The following is a 23,897-nucleotide window of genomic DNA, read 5'->3' on the forward strand; positions in this document are numbered from 1 at the left end:
TACATGTCTACCTCTGCCAGGTTCTGCTAAAAGTAGCTACATGCAGCAAGGTGGTATAATAAATAGAACACTGGACCTAGAATCAGAAGGACCCGAGTTCAAATCTAACCGTGGACACATAATAGTTGTCTGAATATGTGGTAATGATCACCTGGCTTAACTTCTGTCTCACTTTTCTTATCTGTAAAATGAGGAATAATAATAGCACCTATTGTCCAGTGTTGTGAGATAAAATGAGATATTTTTAAAGTGCTTTACAAACCTTAAATCACTCTATAAACGCTAGCGATTATAAGCTACTTTTTTGAGAAAAGAGAAATCTTGTTTCCCCTGCCTGTTAAATTTTAAAAGAAGACCCAAGGGAAAAAGGAAAAAAGGAAGTTCTGAAAGTAAAGGGGTTCCCTGAATAGGTCTCATATCTTGATTTATACAATCAAGGAAGGGAGGGGTCACTCTTATCAAAAGATCTAGTGTTTCTGATTCTCTGTTGTCACAGGGGAAATTGGTAGTGTGTGGGGGTCCTTAGGTATTCCTCTTTAAAGAATTACACCCTCCCGCACACAAAATCCAATTAGAATAAAATAATCTTTATTTAGGCGTTAGAGAAAGGAGACCAAGAGAGAAATTAAACCTTTTGAGGGGAGGTAGTTTCAGAGACATGGTTCTCTGAGATCCCTATCTCCTCCAAGAGAAAGGCCACAGCTCTTAAAGATGGGGTGATCGCCTGAGCCCTTACTGTGGATGGGTTGGGAGAAGTCGGGTGGTTCTTCTGATTTCGGGAGTTATCTCTGTCCCCGGGCGCATATCAGGCAACAGCCACGCTTAATGGGTTTACCTCCCTTACTTCCCAAGGTGTGTCCATCCTTCAACTAGTAGGCCAGTTTAAATTTAAATAGTCCCAATCCCATAACATCACAGTTCATCTTGGAAACAGCTCTACTCACCGTAAACCAATCAGGGGAATGAATTATGCGTCTTCTTAGGAAAGACCTAGCTGCATACGAATCCCACTATGGGAGGGACCCTTCAGATACCTCCAAACACCCACACCCTGTACTTTTATCTAGTAAAATGGAGAACTTATTAAATTGATAAAAGCCCTTCCTGATCGGGACATGCCTGAAGTAGTTGGTAATAGAGGCTTCCCCCGCCCCCCCCCCCCCCACTCAATCTCCCTTCCTCTTCCACATTCCCACCATGGATATCAGAGTTGGGAGGAACTTCAGAGATCTTGGAATCCAGCAGAAGGCACGTTCTTCCACAGCCACGCCCCCCCCCCCCCCCCTTCTCAGGCACTTTCAGCACCAAGATGCCCTTGATGCCTTCTTTTCTTCAGGCCAAGGCAGGCAGGGAATAGGAAGCTTTCATCCGAGAAACACTTGGTTCCAGTTAAACCTCTGACACTTCCTGGCCGTGAGACCCTGGGCAAGTCCCTTTAATCGTTTAGCGCTCCAGACCAGAGGTGTTAAACCTACGGCTAGAACCAGGTGAAAATGTAATTAGATAATATTTAACCAAGCAAAATAAAATGACAATAAAACATATATGATAACATAGAATTTTAAAATTAAGTCAACAGGAGGCCCGAAGGGATCTTTATGTACGGATTAATGACACCCCCCCCCCCGGTTTTAACGGGGGTTAGACACCCCTACTCTAGGCGACATCTATGACTCTCAAGTTTGCACTGCGTTGGTAGAAGATTCCCCACTTGGGAGTACCAATGAAATCACGGGTCCACTCCCTAGGTCTTCCTACTAACTCCCTGCCGTCCGGCAAGTCTTTCCCCCCTCCTGTGGTCCTCAGTTTCCACTTTTGTAAAATGAAGGGCTTGGACTAGGGGATCTCTAGGATCCCTCCCTCCCACTCCCGTCAGTCCTAGGAAGGTTTCCCCCCCCCCCAGCAATTCCAAGCCTCCCAAGCCTCGCCCTCAGGTCGCAAGGGTAGGAGTGGCCCCGCCCTTCTGGCGATGACGTAATCACGCAGACGACGCAATCCTTAGCAACCGGCGCGCAGGTCGGCTCCGCCCGTCCCGGCCATGGCTTCAGTTCCCGCCCGCAGGACCATGGAGGTGGCCCTGCAGGAAAGGCCGCCGCCCCGGCTCCGCGAGCCCTTGCGCCGCCGCCCCGACCTCCCTGCCCGGACCTTGCCTCTGCTCCTCCTCCTGCTGCTGCTCGTCTTCCCGGAGCTGCTCAGCGGTGAGGGCCGGTTGAGCTCAAGGCAGGGGTCTGGGGAACCGCGGCCTCCCGGCCGGCCTAGCCCGGAGGGTGTCGGGGCCTGCGGCGCCGGGGCCTGGAGGGGGCCAGAGGTCATCGACCCGGGGGGGAGGAGCCAGGGGTGACTTGGGGAGGGCTCTGTGAGGAGGGGGCTAGGAGTGTGGGGGAGGAGAAACTTGACCACCGGGGCACCCGAGAAGTTTCGGGATGAAGAGGGGTGCAAGCCCAGGGGTGACTAAAGCAGGCTGGACCTTGGATGGTGAAACTAGGGTGCAAATCAGTCAGGGTCTGGAATAACGGAGGCATTTTGTGTATGTGTGGGGCGGGGTAGGACACATTTTAGAGTGAGGTGGGGGGCTAGCGTGCTTTTGCTTTTTGGGGGAAAGGGGTTCAGGGTGAGGAGCCAGGCATAGGAGTAATGGAAACTTGGGGCACTGTGAGGTCTGGAAAGAGGGACTAGGACATTGGTGGTGGTGGGTGGTCCTGAGGAGTTACACCCCCTCTCTCCCTGCGGGAGTAACAGCCAGAACAGCTAATGGAATTTTGAGCTATATTAGAGAGCCGTAACTTCTAGGAATAAGGAGGTGACTCTGTCTTGGGCAGATCATACTAGGAATAGTGTTTTGATTTGCGTGCTCCACACTTTAGGAAGGACATTGAGAAGAGGGAGGTGGACCGGAGGGATGGAGGTTGTTGTGGTTATTATAACTGTTTTTGGCTTCAGGGAAGAACTGGGAGCCCTGGGTGGAAGTTGCAAAGAAGCAAATTTATTTAGGCTTGATGTGAGGAAAAGAACTGTCTAAAAGGGAAATGTAGCTGCCCTTGGATGGTGTGACGACCTTTAGATTTCTTCAAGCATAGGCTGGATCACAACTTGTCTGGTGCGTTGTTGTAGTAGTAGGGATTCCTTTTTGGGTGAGGGTTGGACCAGATAACTGTTCTGTGATTCTGAGTCTGTGTCAGGGGTTAATAGAATCAAGAATAATGCTGCATTAGGCTTGAGATTTGCAGCAGGTCTGGGTTGGGCCGGACCACTAGGGGCCAAAGGGTTCTGAGGGAGTAGCTTCTGTGTGTATGTGAGAACAGGGGGCCTTCTTGGGACTTTAATGGAGGAGTTGCTTTCTTTCTAGGTGTAGAACTAAAGTATGTCTTTAGAAGGACAGGAATGGTGTGAGGTTGGGGGTATTATGTGGGGGTTCTGGAAAGCCCTTGGGAAGATTAGAAAATAGAAATGAAGAGTATCTATTTGTGGGGTGCACTTGGTTATCTGGGGGATTGAAGAGTGGGGATGGGTGAATTGAGGTTTGGGTATAGCTGAAAAAGCGGGGATTAAGGAGTGGGGTGATAGGAGGAATTGAAGGGAAATTATATCACTAAAGAAGTGCAACTCTTGGACAGTTCTTTTCATTACATTAAGCCTAAATAAATTTGCTTCTTTGTAACTTCCACCCAGGGCTCCCAGTTCTTCCCTGAGGCCAAATAGCAGAGGGTTATAATAACTAGCACCTTACTTTAGAGAAGTCAACCCACCTCTTTTTTAAGTTTCAGTTTATTAATGCCCTTGCCAAACTATGGAGTACAGAAATGAGTACATTGGGTGGGGACTGAAGAAGTGCAGACAGAGGGGACTGAGGGATAGTTGGGTTCACTAGGGAGAGGTTGAGTGATATTTGGGGAATTGAAGAGTTGGAGGTTTGGGTCTGAATATTGGAAATTTTTTGGAATTCTTTTGGGAGGGACTGAAGAATGGCTGTTGGCAGGGATTAGGGGAGATTCAGGACAGGTTGTTTAGAGGGCACTGAAGAGATGGAATAACTCATATGGGGAGTGTGGCTAAAGAGCAGGGCTTATTAGCTGTATGACCCTGGGCAAGTCACTTAACCCTCATTGCCTTGCAAAAAAAATTTAGTATATGTAAACTATAACAGAATACTATTTTTTAAAAAAGAGCAGGGTTTATTTTAGACAGTGGGAGAGATAATGGGAAATGTCTCTGGTAGAGAGGGCCTTAGAGTATTGGGAGGATGGTTTGGATATGAGCAAACTTGCTGTGTATAGGAAAAGTTACTTCACAAGAATTGAAAGGTGAGACATTTTGGTGACTGAAGGGCAAAGAAAGGGTCTGATGTTGAAGTTCCAGTTGTTTCTCCCTAACCATTGCCCCTCTTTTTACCCTTTTGTCAAACTTGATTTCTCAAGGACCATTCTTCTAATAAATTCCAATGAAAATATAACTTTGTAGATGGAGCACAAGATATGGATGTAAATACTATATGGAAAACAAACCCAGAAAAATCTGCAAATTGTGGCATCAGACTTTGGGGGAGAAAATAAGTCAGCCAACCAATTAGTCGTTTGTGACTGATTAAAACCTTTCCTTCCAGGACAGGATGTAGTTTTTGAAGAGTAATCTACTTATACTTCCCAAGCCTTTTTGGGTTATCAGTTAGAAACAACAAAGGGGTCAGAACAGATACACCTGCTCACTGTTGCAGGAGACAAGTTACCCACCCACAATGCCGCTCTGGCAGGGCCGAGACCTGGATGAAGTTTCCCTGATCCTGAAACTAGAATCTCAGTTCAGTTCAACAAGCATCTATTTAAGCATCTACTTACATAGAAGCCAAAATATGCGAGGAACATGCCTTGATTTAAGATTAGAGACAATAGGCAGAGTTTTCTCCTCACTTGTACAATGCGTTATGCCTCTGATTGAAACTCTATTCCTATTTCTCAAATGATGCTAGTCAGATTATCCTTTTGGATTACTAAATTGAGAAAAAGCTGTTTTTAGATGTGCATTTCTGTGGGAAATCTTAAATGGTCAGGTTTCTTTTAAGAGAAACTCAGTTCTTCCAAATGATTAGTGGAATTTTCCTAGGTTCAGTTTGGTCTTTTTTTGGGGGGGGGGAGGCAATGAGGGTTAAGTGACTTTTCCAGGGTCACACAGCTAGTAAGTGTCAAGTGTCTAAGGTCAGATTTGAACTCAGGTCCTCCTGAATCCAGGCCTGGTGTTTTATCCACTGCCCCACCTAGCTGCACCCTCAATTTGGTCTTAAGGGCCATCTTATATTTTTTGGAGGAACCTCAAAATAGAACTGCCTTCAGAATAAATGATTTATTAATATTTTATAATTATTATTTGTAATAATAATTATTAGGAAGAAGCCCAAAATATGGACATCTAAATTTTATGAAGAAAGGCAATTTCATGTAAAGATTGAGTCATTAAGCAATTATAGAAAGTTGTGCCATAGCGTAGATACCTAGAACATTAGGATTGGAAATGAGGAAAGGTAAGAAAGATGACTTGAGGAATTTGTTGTTGTTGAGTCATTTCAGTCATGCCCAATCCTCTGTGACCACATTTGGGGTTTTGTGGCAAAGACCCTGGAGTGTTTTGTCATTTCCTTCTCCAGCTTATTTTAAAGATGAAGGAACCGAAGCAAACAGGGTTAAGCGAGTCGCCCAGGGTCACACTAATAATTGTCTGATGCCACATTTGAACTCAGGTCTTTATGATTGACTCAGGCATGCTCTCTACCCACTTCCCCACCTAACTCCTCAACTTGAGGAATAAAGAATATGAAGTAAACTCCCTCTAGCAGTGCAGATCAGGACTTTCTCTCCAATTTACAATCGTAGAGAATTTTCTAGAGCATTAATTCTTTTTTTTTTTTTAAGTGAGGCAATTGGGGTTAAGTGACTTGCCCAGGGTCGCACAGCTAGTAAGTGTTAAGTGTCTGAGGCCGGATTTGAACTCAGGTACTCCTGACTCCAGGGCCAGTGCTCTATCTATTGCGCCATCTAGCTGCCCCCGAGCATTGATTCTTTAAGTGACTTGCCCAGGCTCAGGAAATATGTCTGAGAGAGGAAGATTTGAAGCCAGCCCTTCCCAGCCTATCATGCTATGCTGCCCATTTGTATTGGAGTGATTTCTGTGATTTGTACTGTCATGATCTGAGTTGGTTAGCTGTAGTTTCAATTGAATAATACTTCAGATGGGTTTATGGAATATTAGAATATTAAAGCTAGAAGGGACTTTTAAACAATATCTAGTGTATACCTCCCCTTTTACAAATGGGGAAATTGAAGTCCAGAGTGGAAAAGTGACTTTTGAAAATATACTACTAGTTAGTGGAAGAGCTAGTACTAGGTGTCCTAACTTCTTAGTACAGATTGAGTTTAGTATTACCTCTGTTTGGGTAATCAGGCAATGAGCAAACATTGTTAAATTTCTACTTAGTGTCAGGCATTTGCACACAAAGACAAACATTAACTTGTCCCACTCTCAAATATTCTAACCAGGGTAAATGTACACATGCAATTATATTCAAAATAAACCAAGGGCAATTTTATGGAAGAAGTCCTAATCTGAAGGTGGAGTAGGAAGTGACATTTGAACTGAATTTCAGAGGAAATTAGGATTTTGAAATGCAGCAGTAAGGATTTAAAAAAATATTTTCCCCCAATTAATATGTAAAACATTTTTTAACATTTGTTTTAAAAAACCTTTGAATTCCAAATTCTCTCCCTTATCCCTTTCCCTACCTCATTCAGAAGGCAAGCAATTTGATATAGGTTATACATGTGCAATCATGCAAGACATTTTCACGTTAGTCATGTTGTGAAAGAAAACAGACAAAAAACCCCCCAATAAAAATAAAGAAAAAGTATGCTTCAATCTGTATTCAGACTCCTATAAATTCTTTCTCTGGAGATGGATAGCATTTTTTATCATTAAGTCCTTTAGAGTTATCTTGGATCATTGTATTGCTGAGAATAGCTAAGTCATTACAGTTGATGATCAACTGTAACAGTATTGCTGTTACTGTATACAGTGTTCTGGTTCTACTAATTTTATTTTTATTATTAATTTTTTTTTGTGAGGCAATTGGGATTAAGTGACTTGCCCAGGGTCACACAGCTAGTAAATGTTGAGTGTCTGAGGTTGGATTTGAACTCAGGTCCTCCTGACTCCAGGGCTGGTGCTCTATTGCGCCACCTAGATCCCCCTACTAATTTTATTTTGCATCAGTTCTTGTAAGTCCAGGTTTTTCTGAGAGCATCCTGCGTCATTTCTCTCTCTCTCTCTCTCTCTCTCTCTCTCTCTCTCTCTCTTTTTTTTTTTTGTGGTGGGGCAATGAGGGTTAAGTGACTTGCCCATGGTCACACAGCTAGCAAGTATTAAGTGTCTGAGGCTGGATTTGAACTCAAGTCCTCCTGAATCCAGGACCTGTGCTTTATCCACTGTGCCACCTAGCTGCCCCTGCTAGTCATTTTTTATAACACAATAGTATTCCATCACAATCATATACAACAACTTGTTCAGCCATTTTTTTGCCACCACTGAAAGAGTTGCTATTTCTTTCCCTTTTTGTTTTTTATTTCTTAGGGATACAGAGCTAGTAGTAGTACATTTCCAGATTGCTCTACAGAATGGTTGAATCAGTATACAGCTTCACCATCAGTGCCTTAGTGTCACAGTTTTCCCACATCCCCTCCAATATTTGTCATTTCCCTTTTCTGTAATCTGATAGGTGTGGGGCGGTATTTCAGAGTTTTTGTAATACACAATGCACTAATCAATAGTGATTTAGAGCATTTTTTTCATGACTATAGATAGCTTTGACTTCATTTGAAAACTGCTTGTTCATATCCTTTGACCATTTATCAATTGAAGAATGACTCATTTCTATAAATTTGATCCCATTCTCTATATGAGAAATGAGCTCTTTATCAGAAACTTGTTGTGAATTTTTTTCCACAGGTATGATTACTATTTATTTCCCCTTGTTTATCCTACTCTCCTTTCAACCTGTCCATTCTCAAAAGTGTTTTGCTTCTGACTTTTACCTCCCCCAGCCTGTCCCCACTTCTTTCATTTGCTGCCCCCCTGCCCTGTCCCTCTACCCTTCTCTTATTCCCTTCCCCTCCTACTTTACTGTAAGGTGAGATAGATTTCTGTACATGACAGTGTATGTTATTCCCTCTTTGAGCCACTTCCCATTAGAGTAAAATTCACCTGCTCCCCCATGATCTCCTCCAGCACCTACTGCTGGTTTGCTGGGGTGCAGCCTGTGCTGAATTGTGCTCCATTCTCTGGTGCAACAGACCTTTCTTGACGACCTCCTAAGATGTCTTGGGCTGGAAAATTGTTTCACCCTGTTCTTTTGTGGCTTTGGCCACTCCAGAATTTGTTTTGAGGCATTATTTAAAGGTGTTTGGAGGGTTTTGGGGAGAGCTCAGGTGAATCCCTGCCTTTTCTCTGCCACCTGCCAATCAGTGAGAATATTAACATTTTTAATTGTGGGGGCCAAATTTAATATAGGGAGAGTTAATTGAGTGGCATGCCATAATATTGGGGTCCTGGAAATAATGAGGGACCTGTAGGTCCAAAGCTCCCTCCCCTCTGAACTGCCTTTTTAGAGATTTCTCCCAGGCCAATAAGAAAGGAGCCTAACAGCCTCTTTTCCACAAATGAATCAGGTTTTATTAATGGGAATAAAATAAACAGCAAAGGTGAAATTAATAAAATCAAAGACAAGGGAATAGGGGAAAAAAATGGATAATCCCCCTAACTCTAACCTAAGTCTATGCAATCCCCAAACTAGCTTCCAGTTCAGCTAATTCAAAAGAGCAGGGCTTGTATGTTAACTCACCACCTGGGGTCAGTAGCTTCAGTGGGAAACAGCTTTGCAGCCAGGGCCCACGGGACAAACTGCCAAGAAAGAACCTCTTTCTGCCTGCTCTCACAGCTCACACAAGCGGAAAGAAAGTGCACTCCCCTCATCGAGTGTTTACTCTCCCTCCCCCAAAAGGGGAGGTCCTTCAAACTCAGATGGGAGAGTGGTTTCTCCTGACATCAGCAGCATATGTCACTCAGGACAGGCCAGGAGTGCCCATCCCAATCAGTCTGCCAAATTCCATTATTTTACCACATAATATAAATAGCTGTACTCTGCAACTCCATACTATTTAATCCAGTTGAGACCTGAGATTTGTTTTTCCTACCTAAAGTTAACTTTTAACCAACACGCAAACTTGAGTGTTTACATAAACAAAGATATATCTGTTAGACTATTTTTTTTTTTTTTTTAGTGAGGCAATTGGGGTTAAGTGACTTGCCCAGGGTCACACAGCTAGTAAGTGTTAAGTGTCTGAGGCTGGATTTGAACTCAGGTACTCCTGAATCCAAGGCCAGTGCTCTATCCACTGCGCCACCTAGCTGCCCCTATCTGTTAGACTATTAATATTCTTTGTGAAGGTCTATGAATGATGATTCAATATACTATCTGATATATTACTTTACAGTAATTTAGTAGATGCTGGAAAGTCCTACTAAGTTTAACAGGCATTGAATATGGGGCTGGTAATAAGCTATATGTTTGTTTTGCCAGAACATAACTAGCTAAGTTCAGAGAGGCACATCATTAGTTTGGACTTTCCAGCTTCAGCAGCTTAGGGACTTATAGAGGGATTTGGATCTGCATTGCTGGGGGAGTAAATCTTTACACTGATGAAATTATATATCCTTGGTGCATAAAGCAATTTAGTATAAATATTTAGTTGGGTGTTTAATTTCCAGAGTTTGGATTGTAGAGTTCATAACTTTGAAAGTACAGAATTCCAGTGATTCCTACAGTAAACTACAAATTGATAACAGTTGAAAATTTGAACATACATTTTATGATTATGCCCTAAGTAAAACCTTACACTAATAAATAGAACTTTAGCTTTTATTTTTTTTGGGGGGGGGAGAAGGAGAGTCTAGTACCTCCTGATACAGCCCATTCTACTTATTGGTTAACCATAACTGTTAGAAAGTTTTCCCTGACATCTGGCCTGTATTTGGCTCTGCAACTTCCATTCATTGTTTTTTGTTCTGCCTTCTGGAGCCTAATAGAATAAACCTAATCCTGCTACAGGCCAAATAGCCTGATAGCTTTCATATATTTGAAGATGTTGCCTCTAAGTCTTGGGATGAGGTTTTGGGGGGAAGAAGATGACAGGTATTTTGCAAAGATGCCATACTTTTAACACTACAGTGAACAAAACAAAAATAGTTTTGACTTAATTTGCGTCATTATTGGTATATTGGAGGACAGATGACAGGGCCTAACATGGCAAGTTTATCCAAAGAAAAAACTCAATAAACACTTCCTCTGTACATGGCATAGTGCTAAGGGTTGGGTATGCAAAGACAGAAAGAAAAAACCTGAACTATCTTTGTCCTAGGGGACTTCAATTCTAAGGGAAATCATAAACTTATTCTGGACCCTCACCTTGACTTTTTGTAACTTGGGTGAGGGTGGGTACCTAAACCTATTCTGTTTACTTTTTCAGGGCTATTGAAAAGGGCTGATACACTTATATATTTATACCCAATAGCATATAATAAAAACAACATGTTAACATTTAAATGTACCTACCATGAAAGATAATCAAGATATAACATGCATTCTAAATATTTGTGATTTTTCAGTTTCTACCACAATGCATATTGTAGCCCATCTTTGTGGTTTCACACCTCCACCATTACTTTACTGACAGCTCTGTAGTGAACCCACTTGGTTAGGCTCATCATTGGACAGGGTGTACAGAATTTCTCCTTTGCCCATATTCAGAGACTCTAGTGTGGTGTGACCTACCAGAGCTCATGCTTCACTGGTTAATGTCTTTGAGAATCCTGGGTAACCTCCATGCTACAAAGTGATATCCAAGCTGTCCTTATTTTCAAACCTCTGGCCCCACAACAGCAGAACATCAGTATATGCCCATCCAAGATGGTACTTTGGTGAAGAAAAAGGGTTAGTATATGTGAATATGGCATGTACTGTGGTTTTTTTTTAATCATTGTCTTATAACTTTACAGTATCTTTGTAGAGTTTGCATATAATAATAGAAGAAAAAACCTAAGAGATTTGTAATATTTATGTGTAGTCCCTTGGATAGTAACTACCTCAGAATATAATTGTGCTTGATTGCATCATAATTGTCCTTTTGTCACTTTGGCCTCTCTGGGGAAATAATAGAAGAAATAGAATAGGTTTTTTTTCCCCGCCCCCTAACAACATTCATCTGCCATGTTAAATGCCTACTCTTGCTGCATACTCTTCTAGGTGTTAGAGAAGACATAAAGTGTAGCTTCTCACACGGATTACTGTCTAGCAGCAAAGATAGATAGATAGAAAGAAAGAAAGAATGAACAATAATATCCAGCATTACTTGGAAAGTGCATCTGTTTAAAAAAGTGCAATGCAAAGTCTAAGGGGTCAGGTAATATTTTTGGCTTAAGATGACATTACAGAACTACTGTTACTTAGATATATTTTTGTTTGTTTGTTTGTTTGTTTTTGTGGGGTAATGGGGGTTAAGTGACTTGCCCAGGGTCACACAGCTAGTAAGTGTCAAGTGTCTGAGGCCAGATTTGAACTGAGGTCCTCCTGAATCCAGGGCCAGTGCTTTATCCACTGCGCCACCTAGCTGTCCACTTCCCTTCTAATCTTAGTTGCACTGGTTTTGTTTGTGTAAAACCTTTTTTAATTTGACATAATCAAAACAGTTCATTTTATCTTCTGTGATCCTCTCTATCCCGTTTAGTCATGTACTCTTTCTCTTTCTGAAGATGTGAAAGGTATTTTTTTCTTGCTCCTCTCATTTGTTAATGATGTGACTTTTATGTCTGTCATGTACCCATCCATAGGTTTTATTTCCATAAACAGAGTAAACCTCTAGATTAGTGTTCCCCAACCATGGGGCTTTGGAACTTTCAAGAGGATCCATAAATCCATATATGGAACCAAATATAAATTTAAAATGTTCATTGCTTTAATAGATGTTTCATGTATGAAAACTGCAAAACAATACCAGACATCTCATTAAAATGGGTCAGTGGAATATCTAAGCTAGCATATTTTACATAGCCCGTATTTGTGTGTGTGTATATACACTCACATACATACATACATACAAACATACTACATATGATTTTTCTTGTAATTAATAAACTACAAACTCATTTACAAGTAACCAAATTCAGAGTAGCTTATTGTTTTCTCAGTCAAGAGATACTTAATAATGCATCTATCCTGTGGGTCTGTGAAATTTTGTTTAAAAGGGGGTCATCTTAATGGAAAAGGTTGGTTACCATTGATCTAAGACAGGGACTCTTAAACTTTTTCCACTCACAACCCCTTTTTGCCCAAGAAATTTTTATGTGACCCCGGGTTTTTAAGTATATAAAATAGGTATACATAAGCTTTTACTGTGGCCAAATTTTTCATTCAGACCCGTATGGGATTGTGACCCACAGTTTAAGAAGCAAGACTCTAGGATAGGTATTAGTCTCCTTTTAAAAGCTGAGTTGGGGTTTATTTGAGCCCTCTTCCCTTCCTCTCATTTTGGCAGAGTGAAAATGTCTTTTGCTGTGTTTATAGGTGGTAGAGCAGGTTGGGATCATCCTGTCCTACATCTTTGGACATTTAATGTTTTCTCTCTTAGAAGACACTAAAGCAATTATTATACTTTGGATAATGGTTTCTAATAAATTTACCTAAACTTTTTGTGGGAGCGAGAAACTGGAAACAAGTTTGGGTACCCGTTGATTGGGGAAAGGCTGAACAAATTGTGGCATGTGAATGTAATGGAATATTGTATTGTAAGAAATGATGACTATGAAGACTTCAGAGAAACCTGTATGAATAATGTAAAGAAAAGAATATAATATAAATGAATGTAATAAAGAAAAATAATGTATGCAAAGGAAAATAATAGTAAAAGACTCATACAAGTAGATTAATCGATCTTGACTTCTTAGGGCTGGTGATAAAACAAAACACAAAACAACATGCCTTCATCTAAATAGAGAGGTGGTAGATTATAGCAGTAGAGTAAGGCATATGTTGTCAAGGCATGGCCAGTGTGCCAACCTGTTTTGCTTTATTTCTTAGAATAAAGAAACTCTCTTACAAGAGAGTTTTATTTTGAGGGAGTAGGTAGACTTCCAGGAAATAACAGTGATATAAAAAGAGGAGCAGTATAACACTAAAAAATTAGCTTACTGTTGGCTGGTGAGAGAATCTTTAGAGCCTTATTAACTAGTTCTGGTCAATTAACTTTACAACTTCAAGGATACGTGATTTAATGGATTCTTTCCTCTAGGCCAGTAAGAGTCATCAGAATAGGCCTTTAGTGGAAGCTGGACAGTTAAAGCTATAGCAATTTAGTAAAATGAATAATATTACAAGAGGCCTATGAGAAATATAAATAAGAAATGCTTTCAGTTTTGTGTATATGAAAATAGACTTTACAGTTTAATGTTCCTTATTTTTCATTTGTTTCAGCTCAAGGTAATACAGTACAAACAGCGTCTGTGAAACAAGTTTTAAATACTGTGGAACCTGAGTTATCAGATGGGGTGCTATCTCATAACTACACCAAACTTATTGTTCCCACCACCAGTGCCCCAGCCCTTGCACCCAGTTCAGAAAAAAATGAAGTGACTACATCTGTATTCTCTCCGTCACCTACTGCCATACCCCAAATGGAAATTGATGCTACTGAAGATACTAGAATAGAGGACGAGGAACTTCTTACACTTAACAGTTCTCCATCTGTAACCAAGGATGTTTTGGACAATGGGGATTATGGAGAACAAGACTATGACTGGACTCCCAATACCAGAGATGATACTGATGAGCAAATGCAAGAAAATACAGCTTATGCAGGATTTGAACAGACTGTTAATCTGAACAATTTTCATGAGACAAAATCCTTTAAGTCTGCATCATCAAATGTAGAGGAGGAAGACAGCCATTTCTTTTTTCATCTCATTATTTTTGCTCTTTTGATTGCTATTGTTTATATCACATATCACAACAAAAGAAAGGTGAGCTTGCGATTTCTTCACCTCTAGCATTGCATGTCAGAATCAAGTTTTTTTCAAATACTCTTGAATATCAAGTTAGTTACTTGTGTTTTGACCCATGTTGCCTATATAAAGTTTTGTTTCTGAACAGACTTACTTACCTTTTTGGTTCATATGATTGATACTTTGTTACATCTCCATAAAAGAGGATTTGAAACTAATTTTAGTCAGAATGGAAGAGTAATGCCGGGACACATGACTACTCTTTTTTTTTTTTTTGGATAAAAGTATTTTATTTTTTTCCAGTTACCTGTAAAGATAGTTCTCAACATTTGTTTATACAAACTTGCCAATTTCAGATTTTTCTCCCTTCCCCCTCCCCTAGACAGCAGGTAATCTGTCTGATGTAGGTTTTATATTTATATATATATATATATATATATATATATATATATATATATATATATATATATATATATATATAAAATAACATTAAACATATTTCTGCATTAGAGAAACACGACTACTCTTGATGGTAATATTTTTGCAAGTGAAAAGAAAGTTAATTTCAAGGTGAAATTTGAGGATATCTAATCAGCAATCTACATATCTGCATTACCAGTCTTCTTTGTGTGTAGCAAAGTCATAGCCCAGTGGTAACGTGTGTATTTCTGATTGAGAGTTAAATTGGATCCTTAATGAGCAAATTAAGTAGATTTTAAAATTAAAGTTTTCTACATAAACTGAGCATGGATATGCTATAGAATTCATTTTCTTAAAAAGTATTTAACTTTTTCTATCTTTAAATTTACTTTGGCACTTCATGCCTTGTTTGATTTCTTTTTTTGAAGAATGGGTTGTTTAAAATATCTATTTCTTGTTTTGTTTTTGTATTTTACAGTTTTGCAGATCTCAATTTCCTTTGAATTCCCAGTATTACTGGCATATAATTGTGTTAGTAGTGTCTGATAATTTTTTGAAATTTCTGTTGTGAATTCTTGTTCATTATCTATTTTAGTAATCACTTTTCTTTTTCTTTTTTTAATCAAGTTGTCAAGTGGCATATTGATTTGTGATAGTCTAAAGTAAAAGTTTTTAGTTTTGGTTTCTAATTCTTTAGTCTTTTTAGTTTTATTTTCCCTACTTTGTAGGATTGCTGATTTGTTTATTTCTTTTTAGTATTTTTACTTACATTGATTCACTCTATTACTATTCTTCTTCTTATTCTATTTTATTAATGTGAGTTTTCAGAATTGCATCATTTCCTTTGAAGACTGCTTTAACTGTCCTAGAAGTGGTTCTTTTTTTTTTTTTTTTTTGCTGCTCATATTTACTTTATTCATTACTAATTTGTTTAGGTTGTGCTTGTAAGGAGACTAGGGACTGGATATATGATTTCATTGGTATAAATTTTCTTTATTAATCCACCTTCACTGGAACTTAGATTCTTAGAGAGAAGTTTAGAGCATTGAGAGGTTAAGTGATTTGCCCAGAATCACACAGCCTGAATGGATCAGAGATAGGACTTGGACCCTGGTTTTCCTGGCTTTGAGCCCTGTCTTTCTGTATGTAAAGGATCATTTATTATAGCTTCTTTTTTATATTCATGTACGATTTCTTTTTGTTTTAGCATATTGTAAAGATCTATGGGATACTGAATACAGTGAGTGTCCCAAAAAATCTTAATGCAGTTTTAAGCTATTAAAGGCTAATACATTTTAATAGCTTAAAACTGCATTAAGACTTTTGGGACACCCTGAATATGTGCATATTTTAATATTCCTATTTAAAGTTACCAAGAGTCATTCAAGTCATTGAGCTCTCTTGTTCCCTTCTTGTTTATCCTTTAATTCTAACTTAGTCTGCTATCAATATTTTCTTACGTATGCCCAGTTTTTCTTTTAACAATAGTCTGCTACTGGGTACATGTAAATTGATATTATTTTTTCATTGTCTATAGTAACTTTAAATATAATATAATTTTCTTGTTTTTTTCTTGACTACTAATTTTTCTTGATGCTTTATTTAAAATCATGATTGCAATTCTTGCTTTTTAAAAGTCATTTGAAATACTCTAAATATCTGTGTGTATACACGAATTTAGGGTTGTGTGTATACACACAAATGTAGATATTTGCAGAGTGCTTAAAATGACTAAAATGTATACATATACAAATGACAAAAATGTATACATATACAAATGACAAAAAGTGCATATACAGGTATATGTATGTTTTTAATGCATAGTGGATTTTGATTTTTTATCCATTCTTTATGTCTTTCTTTTCTTATTGGGGAATGAAATGATAATTTAATATTTAGGGTTATAATTATTGTTTGTGAATTTTAAAAATGAACTACTTATATAAATATACATGTACAGATATACATAATAGACATTTGCCTTCTCTTTTATTTCAGCAATTAGTTTCTTCCATTTGTTTTGTTTATAATAATCTGAATTGGATGTTCTCCCCTCAACTGCCTTCCCTTCCATTATACTGACTAATCCCAAACTCCTTGGATATACTTTTATTATTATTGTTTACTCTTTTTTGCTTATTTAACCTTTCCCTTTTCTAGCTCAGATAAATGTCAGTGCTTTCCACATCAGTGTTATTACTTTGCAATAGCCTTTTCTTTTTTCTTTCAATTTAAAAATATTTTTATTTAAAGTTTTGATTTCTAAATTCTATCACTTTCTCCTTCCCTCCCTCCCCTCCCCCCTTTCTGAGATGGTAAGCAATCAGATATGGGTTATGCACATGCAATTGTGTAAAACATTTCCATATTAGTCATTTTGTACAAGAAGACTCGAATAAAAGAAAAAAATGAAAGAAAGTGAAAAATAGCACGCTTCAGTCTGTATTCAATCAAATCAGTTTTTTTTTTTTAAGTGAGGCAATTGGGGTTAAGTGACTTGCCCAGGGTCACACAGCTAGTAAGTGTGTGTTAAGTGTCTGAGGCCGGATTTGAACTCAGGTACTCCTGATTCCAGGGCCGGTGCGCTATCCACTGCGCCACCTAGCTGCCCCCCAAATCAGTTCTTTCTCTGGAGTATGCTTCATTATTAATCCTTTGGGATTGTCTTGGATCATTGTATTGCTGAGAATAGCTAAGTCATTCACAGTTCTTCATTGAACAATGTTGTTGTTACAGTGTACAATGTTCTCCTGGTTCTGTTCATTTCACTATACAGTAATTCATGTAAGTCTTTCCAGGTTTTTCTGAAATCATCTTGCTTGTCATTTCTTATAGCACAATAATATTCTATTACAATCATATACCACGGCTTGTTTAGCCATTTCCCAGTTAATGGGCATCCCTTTGATTTCCAGTTCTTAACCACCACAAAAAGAACTGCTCTAAATATTTTTGTACAAATAGGTCCTTTTCCCTTTTTTTGGATGTCTTTGGGATATATACCTAGCAGTGGTATTGTTGGATCAAGGGTATGCACAATTTTATAGCCTTTCGGGCTTAGTTGAAAAGGCCTTTTCCAAGAAGTGTTGTTTTCCTTCTACTTCTTTCTTACATTTTATCCCTTGAATCCCATAGAATTAGTTATAGGGTAGAGAAGAAACTCCTCCATAATGCTAGTCCATGGGGTCCAGTCCTATTTTGTGTGGTCATGCCACTCTTGCTTTGAACTCTTTCCAAACCATGCTTCCTAGCTAGCTAATTACTTTCCCCCAGAGTGTGAGTTAAAACTAAGCCCTGTGACCCCATTTTGTAGTAGCTAATCCTTGACCAAAAGCATCATCCAGACCCTCCTCCCCACCCTGCAACTCTCAAATCACTTCCCTTCCCTTACTATCTCCTGTTTTAACCCAGTCTCACATGAAGATGTGGCCCTTCTCCATGCCAAGGCAAATATGCACAAATGATCCCAATCTGTCTCTTCTTCTCCAAGCAAATGTCCTCTTCTACCATCCTCATTCTCTTGCTTCCTCGCTGCCTACAAATATTCCCATGTCTCCCCCATACTTAAGAAACCCTCACTTCATCCAACTATCTTTGCTAGCTAAGGCCCCATATGTCTCCCAACATTTGTGGCTAAACTCCTTAAAAAAGTCGTTTACACTTGATGTATATACTTTTCTTGCTACCTTCTAAACTCTCTGAATTTGTAGACTTTTTACTTTTATTATTTGATGTGGATGGAAGAAACTTCCCCTGGGAAATCTTTCTGAGATCTCTTCCCAAGTTTTTGCCTTTAAATCGACCAAGTGTTGAGCTGAACTCTCATATTTTAAATGATCTGTTAGGGTATATGAGGGCAAAGGGATTGTAAACAATATGTGGTGATCTGTATGTTTAGAACATCTGGACTCCTTGCAGTTCCATAAGGGTGAACTTTCAAGACTTTCTAAATACTGTATAGGAAATTCAAACACTAATTTGTTTTGTCTTTAATAGAGTTAAAGTGTTATTCTTTCTGTTTTGTCTTCCTTCCTCTTTCATTCTCACATAAACACTACCTGTTTAGGGGGTGAGATGGGAGGAGTAGAGGACAGAAAAAATTTCCCAGCTACGAGAGCTAGTTAATAAAGAAAGCACTCAAGAAAGGCAAATGATGCCTATATGGTTTTTTCTAAGTGTTTCATGTAATTAGTATTTTAATTGATTATTACAATAAGAATTCTTTTAAGTTTAAAATACAGTTATAGAAAAACAATTTTCTTAGCTGTAGAGTAGAAAGATTTTGAGTTTTGTTTCTGGCTATTTACCACTATTCAGTATGTATTAATTTATAAAAACAACTTTAGGCAGGTCAGATTTAATTATCAAAATACTATATTCTAATCTTTAAAAAAAACCAGAAAACTTTCTGCTTCCATTTAATCATCCACTCATTTAAATAATTTTGTTTTATTTCAGATCTTCCTTATGGTTCAGAGCAGAAAATGGCGTGATGGTCTTTGCTCCAAAACTGTGGAATATCATCGACTAGATCAGAATGTTAATGAGGCAATGCCTTCTCTGAAGATTACTAATGATTATATTTTTTGAAAGTACTATGATCTGAGGTTACTTATTTAGTCATTTTCTTTGACTTTTTATATCATATTATGCAGATATTTGCCATAGACAGTTGGTACATAAATGAGAGTTTAACCTCTCTCATTTTTTCATGGTAGTTTGGAGATAAGGGATGTGTATAATTTTTTATTTTTATTATTATCTCTATTATTTTTTCAGTCAAAATCAAATCTGATATTGAAAACATGGCACTAAATATTATTTTGTGTACCCTGTTTTTTTCAGGTTTATTTATCTCGTATCTTCTGAAAATGTCAGTGAACTAATTGTTAAGTCCCTCAGAATATTTATGTAAATTTAAAATAGTCTAGCATCACTGCAGCAGTCTCTTTGGTAGCTGGATGTTGATTTTTTTTTAAGTATAAATTTCTTTGTGCTATCAAACTAATATAAATGAACATAACGGACATAATGCCTTGCATTTAAATAGAACTTTTCTTCAGGAAAAGTATTTTAGATATTTCTTAGAGGACGTCAGCAGTACTCTTAGACATTGGGATTGCTCATATAGGCCAAAATTCCAAGTTGATAATGCAACAAATATATTGAAATTTCTGGTATGACAGACTTTATAATTGCAATTTCTTCACTTAAGTGTTAAGAAAATGTAATTTATCCTTTGTGTTATTGAATTAAACCTAGAATTAGAAGTTTTGGGTCAATTGTAAAATATATGAATTTACCAAAGAGTGGGATTCATTGCTCAGTGGCAAGGAAGGATTGCCATAAAAAATGTTATATTCATTAGGTGGTTATTTTATAATAAGATTAGGGTGGGGAGGAGGGGGAGTTGGGATAAATCTTAAGGCCTATTGTATTGGACTGCATTTACCCAGGTCTGTCATATTCAAATTATACCTGAATTAAGTCACATAGATTTTTGTGGGTACACTGACTTTTTTTTTAGTGTTTCATACTCTTATTTGTTCACAGATAAAGAAAATGACTGATTTTCTTTTTGCACACATTTTAGTGATGATTGAAATTGATCACTATGTAAAGAGAAGTTATTTGAACTGAAAGTGACTCATAAGAATCATTGTATGATTTTTTTTTGGAGGGGGGATGTCCTCAGATATATTTTAAATTTATTAAGCATGGGAATAATCAGTAGGTGGGCTCTCTTATCTACTCAGATGAAGCAGTTCAGCTTTCTTCCTTCAGTTGAACACTTTACTCTTCTAATACTGAGAAAGTGAAGCACAGAACTATCAGAACTATTTTCTTGCAGTAATTTTTATCATATTTGAACTTGCATCATTTAATATTTTAAATTTTTTAAAAAAATAAATAGTAAGAATATAAATCTATGATGTCACAGTAACTTGTGTCATGTGTAGCATTTCAGCATATACTTATATTGCTGTTAGGAAGCAATAATTTAGTTGCACATAACCAGGTCAGATAACTTTATAGAACACTTTACTGTTAACCAAACTTTGTAAAGTGCTAACAAGTAAGTTAAACTCACAAATACTATTAGTCATGCTGTGTCAGATAATCTGAAGAACAACTCGGTGACTTGACTTCAGACTGAATTTGTTACAGAGTATTTTATAATAGCAGGTATTCTGCCTGCTAAATGAGTTTGTTGCTATTGATTTAGACTCTGACTTAGTTCTTCGCGGGATGTGGGGAAGTGTCTGTAAGTCATTGTAGGAATTTCTGCTTCTCAACTTCACAGTTTCTTCAGCATTAAGCAGGGCACTATCCCTGCTTGACTTCTCAGGTTCCTTTCTTTCAGCCCAGGAACACATATGATAACTGAGCCAAATGTAAATTAAAGGGAAAGCAAAAAGTTCTAAACAGGGTCTACAAGTTTCACTAGTTGGAGAATACCAGATGGTTGATAAGCACCCCTGAAGTGGGGTGAGATGGGAAGAAAAGAAGAGCAGACTGACATGAAAAGAAGCAGTCTGCAGGTACTTAATTAATCTCTAATAAATTGAATTGAGTCAGTCAAAATCGGTGCATTTCTTCTAGGCCATTACATGGAGTAAAACATGTACCATATATTGTGGCATACAAGCCCACCAGTCTGTCCCCTGTTGTCTAAATTAATGGCAGTTCTTAAGTGAGAAATGAACACTCCAATCTATTTTGACCATATAAGTCATTATTCCTCCGCTTTCCAGTTCCTCCTCTGTCCTCATTTGCAGGCCCAGACCAGGTGCCTGCTTGAGAAGGCTTACAAGGAAGACCTAAGGAAAAACCATCTGTCCAGCAGAAAGTGAAGCAGATATTAGAGGAAGTGCTGAAAACCATTGGGTAGTGGTGTTGAGAGGCATGGTGTGTCAACAGTGCAAATAAAATTCTAGTTTTGTTATAACTTGGTATTTTGTTTTTTCCCCCCCTTTTAAAATTGTGTGTGTGTGTGTGTGTGTGTGTGTGTGAGTGTGTGCGCGCGTGTGTGAAAGGCAATCAGGTCAAAAGAAGGTGGGTGGTTACAAGTTGAGAACTGTCTGTGTTATTTCACAAAGGAATCTCAAATTTCCTGAGTGAGACAATAGCTTTTTGTTTTAAACTTTCTGTCTAGGCAAAGGGTTGCTTTCTTTGCATGGTATATGAACGTAGGCTAGGGACAAGTGCAGGGAAGGCACTCCTGTGCAGGTATTCTGCCTAATGAACCCCTTTTGGAAGCAGTTGTGACAGGTTTTAAGCTAGTTGACTCCGTGGCTCTTTTCTCACAATTCCAGTCTTCCCATCCTTGCTTTACACATACCTCCTGCCTCAGGGCCCACCCAAGCCCAGAGCACTCCCTCTTAACTCCTAAATCTCCAAATTGCTCCCTTTCCCCAGACTTAAGACTTCTCAAAGACCCTAAATTATCCCTTCTTCTGCCTTCCTATTCCCCCATTTCTTGACCTCAAAGTCCTCATCCTTGCTTCAGGCCCCTCCTGTTCCCAGTACATTCTCCTTCCACCCTCCTCTCCCCCTTTTTGTTTCTTATTCTGGGCTTAGGCTGTCCTGGTTCCCTTCTGGGGCAGGAGAAGCCACCCCTAAAACCAAGGAGGTTAGGGGGCAGCTAGGTGGTGCAGTGGATAGAGCACTGGCCCTGGATTCAGGAGGACCTGAGTTCAAATCCTGCCTCAGACACTTAACACTTACTAGCTGTGTGACCCTGGGCAAGTCACTTAACCTTTGTTGCCCCACAAAAAAACCAAACCAAACCAAACCAAAACAAAAAAACCCAAGGAGTTTGAACAGTGGGTCCCTAGCTCAGAAACCTGACTCACAGTCTGCCCAGACAGCAAGTTTAAAAGCAAGCAGCTATTGTTTCACTAAGGGATGTTGATGTGGTAAGTCTCTTTAGGAAAAGATGCAGATGGTTCTCAGCTTGTCAACTTCTCAGTTCAATCCAGGTCCAGGGGCCCAGTGAAGGAAGTCCCTGGCTAGGAGGACATGGGCTAACTATATGGAGGAGAGGAGTGAGCAAACAGGATTAGAGATGGTTGGAAATGCTGCCTCTTCAGTTTCAAGCTGGGAAGATGAATATTATTACTAAAAACATTCTTTACCTTATTGATAATACAAGATAGCATAATATAGGATAATGCAAGTCAGGGAGTGATTAGGAACAAAGGGGAAAGCTAATATGAACGTAATATAGAATAAAGCTGAAGAGAGGTTGGAACCAGATAGATTTGTGGAGGCTCTTAAAAGCCCAACATATATGTTATCTGAAGGCACTGTGGAGCTCGTGACTTTGAGTGAGGAAGTGACATAGACCTGTGTCTTAGGAAGATGATCTTGGCAGTAATGGATAGGATTGGAGTAGGGGGTGGGAGAGACTGGAGGCAGGAAACTAAAGTAGGAGGTTATTTTAGTGTGGGTAAGAGGTAGAGCAGGAACTTTTTGATGTTCAGTTTCATTTATGTCCGATTTTTTCTGACCCCATTTGGGGTTTTCTTGGCAAAGATACTGGAGTGGTTTGCCATTTCCTTCAGCTCATTTTACAGATGAAGAAACTGAGGCAAACAGGGTTAATTGACTTGCTTGGGGTCATGCAGTGTCTGAGGCTGGAATTGAACTCAAGAATATGAGTTACTGATTTTAGGCCTGGCATCCTATCCACTGTGCCACCTAGCTGGCTAAGGGCAGGAACTAGGGTAGTGGTAATATGAATAGAAAGAAGGGGAATGATGGAAGTAAAATTGATAGGCCTAGGCAATTGCTTCTATATATGGCATAAAAGAGAAGGTAGAACTAAAAAGGATGACTGATGTCAATCTTGGTGACTGAAGGTAATGGTGGAATCCAAAAATCAGGAAACTGGGGAGAATTGGGAAACTAGGGTTAGGGGAGATGAATCAATTTGGGATTTGTGTGTATGTGTGTGTGTGTGTGTGTGTGTGTGTGTGTGTGTGTGTGTGTGTGCATGTGCGGGGCAATGAGGGTTAAGTGACTTGCCCAGGGTCACACAGCTAGTAAGTATCAAGTGTCTGAGGCCGGGTTTGAACTCAGGTCCTCCTGAATCCAAGGCTGGTGCTTTATCCACTGTGTCACCTAGCTGCCCCAAATTTGGGATATTTCAATTTGAGGTGCTGGAGGGACATCCAGGTAGATATATTTAGCAGGTACTTGGAGATACCAAGTTGAGTTCAGCTGAACATAGGTACAGAGTAAATTCAAGATTGAGAATGGATATACAAATCTGGAAGTCATCTGCTTATGGGTGATAATTTAACCCAGGGGAACAAGTGAGAGAGAGAGAGAGAGAGAGAGAGAGAGAGAGAGAGAGAGAGAGAAATAAGGAAATAAGGAAAAAA

The 23,897-nt window shown here is 39.0% G+C and overlaps 1 protein-coding gene across 1 annotated transcript; it reads left to right on the forward strand.

The window, feature by feature from the left end:
• The first annotated feature begins 1,996 nt into the window (after positions 1–1,996).
• On the forward strand, positions 1,997–21,457 carry C2H5orf15 (chromosome 2 C5orf15 homolog). The gene is made up of 3 exons (XM_043986824.1): positions 1,997–2,198; positions 13,562–14,106; positions 18,967–21,457. Exons 1-3 carry the CDS (start codon positions 2,039–2,041, stop codon positions 19,096–19,098), a joined length of 837 nt encoding a protein of 278 aa, XP_043842759.1. The 5' UTR covers positions 1,997–2,038; the 3' UTR covers positions 19,099–21,457.
• The last annotated feature ends 2,440 nt before the right edge of the window (positions 21,458–23,897 follow it).

The sequence above is a fragment of the Dromiciops gliroides genome, chromosome 2 (genome assembly GCF_019393635.1).
Source record: "Dromiciops gliroides isolate mDroGli1 chromosome 2, mDroGli1.pri, whole genome shotgun sequence".
NCBI lineage: Eukaryota > Metazoa > Chordata > Mammalia > Microbiotheria > Microbiotheriidae > Dromiciops > Dromiciops gliroides.

Excerpts from the sequence above, each read along its gene's own strand:
- C2H5orf15 (XM_043986824.1), top strand. The coding sequence starts at position 2,039 with ATGGCTTCAGTTCCCGCCCGCAGGACCATGGAGGTGGCCCTGCAGGAA. Across the intron at positions 2,199-13,561 it reads CTTCCCGGAGCTGCTCAGCG|CTCAAGGTAATACAGTACAA; the intron begins GTGAGGGCCGGT and ends CATTTGTTTCAG. Across the intron at positions 14,107-18,966 it reads CATATCACAACAAAAGAAAG|ATCTTCCTTATGGTTCAGAG; the intron begins GTGAGCTTGCGA and ends GTTTTATTTCAG.